This window comes from Lipotes vexillifer, unplaced genomic scaffold, assembly GCF_000442215.2.
Source record: "Lipotes vexillifer unplaced genomic scaffold, Lipotes_vexillifer_v1.1 scaffold308, whole genome shotgun sequence".
NCBI classification, from domain to species: domain Eukaryota; kingdom Metazoa; phylum Chordata; class Mammalia; order Artiodactyla; family Lipotidae; genus Lipotes; species Lipotes vexillifer.
Window position 1 is genome coordinate 622915 of NW_006792985.1, and position 4341 is coordinate 627255.

A 4341-nucleotide genomic window follows, 5' to 3' on the forward strand; every position below is an offset into this window, starting at 1 on the left:
ATGGTGATTTCAGCCACCAGCCAGATGTGAGGGACAAAAAGCACCAGCAGACCATGTGCACAAAACCGTTGCAGAGAGGAGGGCTGGGAGCCCCGGCACCTCCAGCCTGGCACAGCTGCCAGCACTTGGTCTTGCGCTGGGCTCCAGTGCCAGGGGCCAGGGCTGGAATCGGGTCGAGGCAGGAATGTGTGCCCTACTCCCTTCTTTGTCCTTCCCCTAAAATCACCAAAAGTCTTCAGTTTAGAATAGAATAAGGAAAGCTCCTCACGGGGAAAGTTTTGTGGGCTCGACCCTATTAATTTTATATTTAGAATTCCATCCATTCATTACTTTACTATATTTCACAGTTATTTAAGTGTACGAGGTTCCTTCACAAACACCACATCAGTAATCCTGTATTATCCCCATTTTACTGGTGAAGAAACCGAGGCTGAGATCAGCTGAATGAATGATCATCACACTGCTAGAAACTTGAAGCAACCGGTTTCTGCCTTCAAGTCCTGTGTTCCTGTAAACCCTGTTCAGTGAACTACAGACCTAAATGCAGGTGGGAGGGAGGGGAGACATGGGGGAAGGGAGGAGAGAGGGGGGAGATTAGAAAGGGAAGTGGGGAGGCAGGGAAGGAGGGGAGCAGAGAAGTACAGAAGGAGGAAAGGGAAAAAGCAAAGGAAAGAAAAGAGTCATTTGAGAAAGAGAGCAACGTTCACACGATACACACCGCAAGAGTAAGATTCAGTCTGTGGGCAGGCAGGCCCACTGTGCCCCCGAATCGTCACACGCGGACCCGCCGCTCTACTCTCCATGTCTGCGGGAATCCCCATCCCATCCCGCTGCGGGTCCAAGCACCCGCAGGACTGGGCACCGCAGCCCCGTACGTTTCGACCCTTCTCGGCACGGTTGCTCTCTAATTCACCGCGCAGAGTCTCCATTGATGAGCCTCTGCCAGCAACTGGCCGCGGTCCGGGGCCCAGCGCTGGCCAGGCAGGTGTTGGGGATGCCTCGGAGGACGCCAGCACTGACCCTCTCGCTCAGGCCTCCGAGCCCCGGGCTTTGGGGACACTTGAGGTCTATGCGGAGCTCGGCGGACTGAATGAAGGTCGCAGTGACCCAGCATCCCTGAGCGCCGCCCGCACCAGGGCGCGCTTGCATAAAGTTGCCCAGGTGAATCAATGCAAGTGAGTGAAGAAATAAAGGAATGGAGCGAGAGAGAGAGCCCGGTTCCCTTGTGCACACAGCTCACATGCTCGGGGCGAAGCCCGTGCTGGCGATGTGGAGTTTAACACCCAGGTCCTGCACAACCCAGGCTCGCGCGCGCTCTCCGGACGAAATGCAAGACATTATTATTGGAGACAACAATCACAACACGTATTTTCTTTGTCCCCGCCCCCGCTGTTTTCTCCATCTTTGCTGTCGGGCTCTGGAATCCAACTGGACCGCTCTGCGCTCCCCGGCGCCCGCGCAGCTTCCTAACCTGGCGCCTGGGGGCGGCCCCACAGCGCGCACGCTCTGTTCCGGAACCGCTCACGGAGGGCGCCAGGGGCTGCGAGTCGGGAAGGGGACGCCCACGGCCGGCAAGGGGGCGCTGTCCCCAGAGGCCTCTGACGCTGCGGAGCATCGTCCCGCCCTGGAGCGACGGTGAGGTTAGAAAGGGTAGCAGTCGGTTCCTTCCAGGGGCCCTGGGCTGCCGCTCAAATACCCCTGCTGGGATCCCTTCTCTCCCCCAACAACGAGCTGCACCCCCGGCCGGGCGCGGCCCCAGTTCCCCGCGGTTCCCGGAGCATTCTGGTCTGGGGATTTTTCTTAAGGAATTTTTGGCAGAGGGGTTCAACACGGGAAACGGCCTAGGCTTCCCAAAGTAGGGAAGTCAGCCTAGACCGCGGACACATTCTCTCCGCAAATCACCCACTTCCCGCCGGATCCCCGGTGCCAGCCAGCCCCGCCCGCCCCACGTCGGGTTCCAAGATGCTTTCCCGGCTCCCGACACCCACTTTCCAGCCAGCGCTGCGCCGCGCCCCGCGCCCCTCGCTGGTCACCCTCGGCCCGCGAGAGCGGCGGGTGGAGGGCCCAGGCCTAGGGTGCTGCTTCTAGGTCCTGGCTGTAAGGGAGAGGGGAACTACTCAGTCTATTCTCTGTGAAGTCCGGGGCTCTGGAGGTTGAAAGTGGGACTTAAACACGGAGAAGTTGCACTTCTCCACCCACTTGCCCGGTCTTAGCCGTGGGGCCCGGTCCGGGAGGGCATGTTGCACACGAGGCACGTGTGAACTCAGTCACTGAACGGGGGACCCTGAAATCCAGGGTTAGAAGTTACGGGATGCACGTGAACGGTTATATTAGCATCAACCATCATGTGTGTGTAGAGTCTGAGCTTTCACACACAGCGCTGTGACGTCAGCCTTTATCCTCTTCCTTCTAGCACTGGGACAGGAGGCCTGAGTCACGCATGGAGTGACCCACCACTGAAGACAGGTCCTGCCTGCAGACCCCTCGGTCCTCTCCCAGTGCCACCTCCTTTCAGGGTCGCCTCTGTGGAGCCCTGCACGGGGTGGAGGGGGGCCGCTCAGTAAATATTTGTGGGTGGGATTCCAGGATCTCGTCAAGCCTTATGACTGCCCTGTTTATACAGTAGGATGTGTCTAAGCCGTGTCTTCGCACTCATTTCTTCATTCACTTATTCTGCATTTCCTGAGTGACTCCTGTGTGCCCGCACTGAAGTGAGAGCCAGGGGAAGAGCCCTACTCACACGGAGCAGCGGGACGTGGAGCTGGCCTCTGAGCAGGGGGTTCGCGTCCGCGAGGGATGGCCCTGAGCTCCCAGACCGCAGCCCTTGGAGTTGAGCGCAGGCCCAGAGCCCGCAGCCCCGTCTACTCTGGGGTGTCAGGGGGAGGGGAACCCGGGAGCTCCCGGGTCGTGCCAAAGCCTAAAGCACGCGGGACGGGAGGGCCGGGATGACTCTGCTCAGAGGAGAAGAGAGAAAATACGAGACGGGAATTCCTCGAGGGAAGGGCTAGAGGCGAGGGAGCGGGAAGCCGGGACACCGGAGACCAGGGCGGGATGGGGGTAGAGGTGTGAGAAGAGAGAAATCAGACCAGATTTCACCAGGGTGAATAAGGGAGAACTGAGGACGCCGATGTGCTCTCCGAGAGCCAGGGAGCCGCGGGCCGTCGAGGGGGCCCTCGGGTGGGCATCGCGGCGAACCCGACGCGGGATCCAGCCCTTGCCAGCTTCTCTGGCCGCCCAAGTTGGCTGAGGGCGAGGTTGTCGCCCCTTAGGTCATTTTAGAAAAGCAGTAGGTGTGTTCTGTCACAGGCCGGGATTCACGGGCAAAGTCACTCGTGCCCGGCCACCCCCAGCGAAACCTGTTTGACTTCTATTCTCCGTAGGCTTCCACACGCGGGAGAAGCTGGCGGAGCCTGGCCCAGGGAGGCCGCGGCCAGTCGGGACAGGGGGCTGGAGTCCGGCTCCCGCACCCGCGCCCGATGACCGCGGGCGGCGCCCGCCTCCCGGCCAGCGGCACCTGAGAGGGGAGCGGGCGGGCAGAGCGGCGGTCCCGGGGCGGCGGGGCGCGGATCCCCGGGAGGGACCTGGGAGGAGGAGGGGCGGGCCGGGGGCGGGGGGGGGAGCCGTGGGCATCAGAGCGCTTGGATTCCACAGAGGGACCTCCCCTCCCTGCAGGTCGGAGCCGGGACGCGGCGGCCCGGGACGCAGGGAGGGGGCCCGCGTCGAGAAGGAGGGAGTGGCCGCGCCGCCTTCGAGAGTCATTGGAGGACGCGGCCGCCCGAAGCTGATAAATAAGGGGCCGGGCCGCGGCTGCCGGCCAAGCTGGACGCCCCGACCGGTGCGAGGGCCAGGTCAGCGCCGGCCCGTCGACGCGAAGCGAGGCGACCCCCGCGCGGCCATGGCGTCGCTGCTGGGAGCTTACCCGTGGCCCGAGGGGCTCGAGTGCCCGGCCCTGGAAGCCGAGCTGTCGGACGGGCTGTCGCCGCCGGCCGCCCCCCGCCCGCCAGGGGACAAGGGCTCGGAGAGCCGTATCCGGCGGCCCATGAACGCCTTCATGGTGTGGGCCAAGGACGAGAGGAAACGTCTGGCGGTGCAGAACCCGGACCTGCACAACGCGGAGCTCAGCAAGATGCTGGGTGAGTGAGCGGGCGGGGCGCGGCCGGAGGTTGGCGGGCGGGGGGCTGGCGGCTGGAGGCCGGGCGGGGTGGGCCAGACCCGGCGTGGGGCGCGCGCCGTGCCCGCGAGGTTGGGCATCGGGGCGAGCGTGGGTGTGCGCTCGGGGACGGGGATTCCGAGCAGGGGTGCCCGGACAAAGCCCAAAGAGAACCCGCGCGGCCCTCGGGG

The 4341-nt window shown here is 63.3% G+C and overlaps 1 protein-coding gene across 1 annotated transcript in view; it reads left to right on the top strand.

Moving 5' to 3' along the window:
• The first annotated feature begins 3822 nt into the window (after nucleotides 1-3822).
• Nucleotides 3823-4341, top strand: part of SOX7 (SRY-box transcription factor 7) — a 5256-nt gene continuing 4737 nt past the window's right edge. Inside the window, exon 1 of the mRNA XM_007466140.1 lies at nucleotides 3823-4133. Within this exon, the coding sequence (XP_007466202.1) occupies nucleotides 3896-4133 (238 nt within the window). The 5' untranslated portion in view covers nucleotides 3823-3895. The remainder of the gene's footprint in view (nucleotides 4134-4341) is intronic.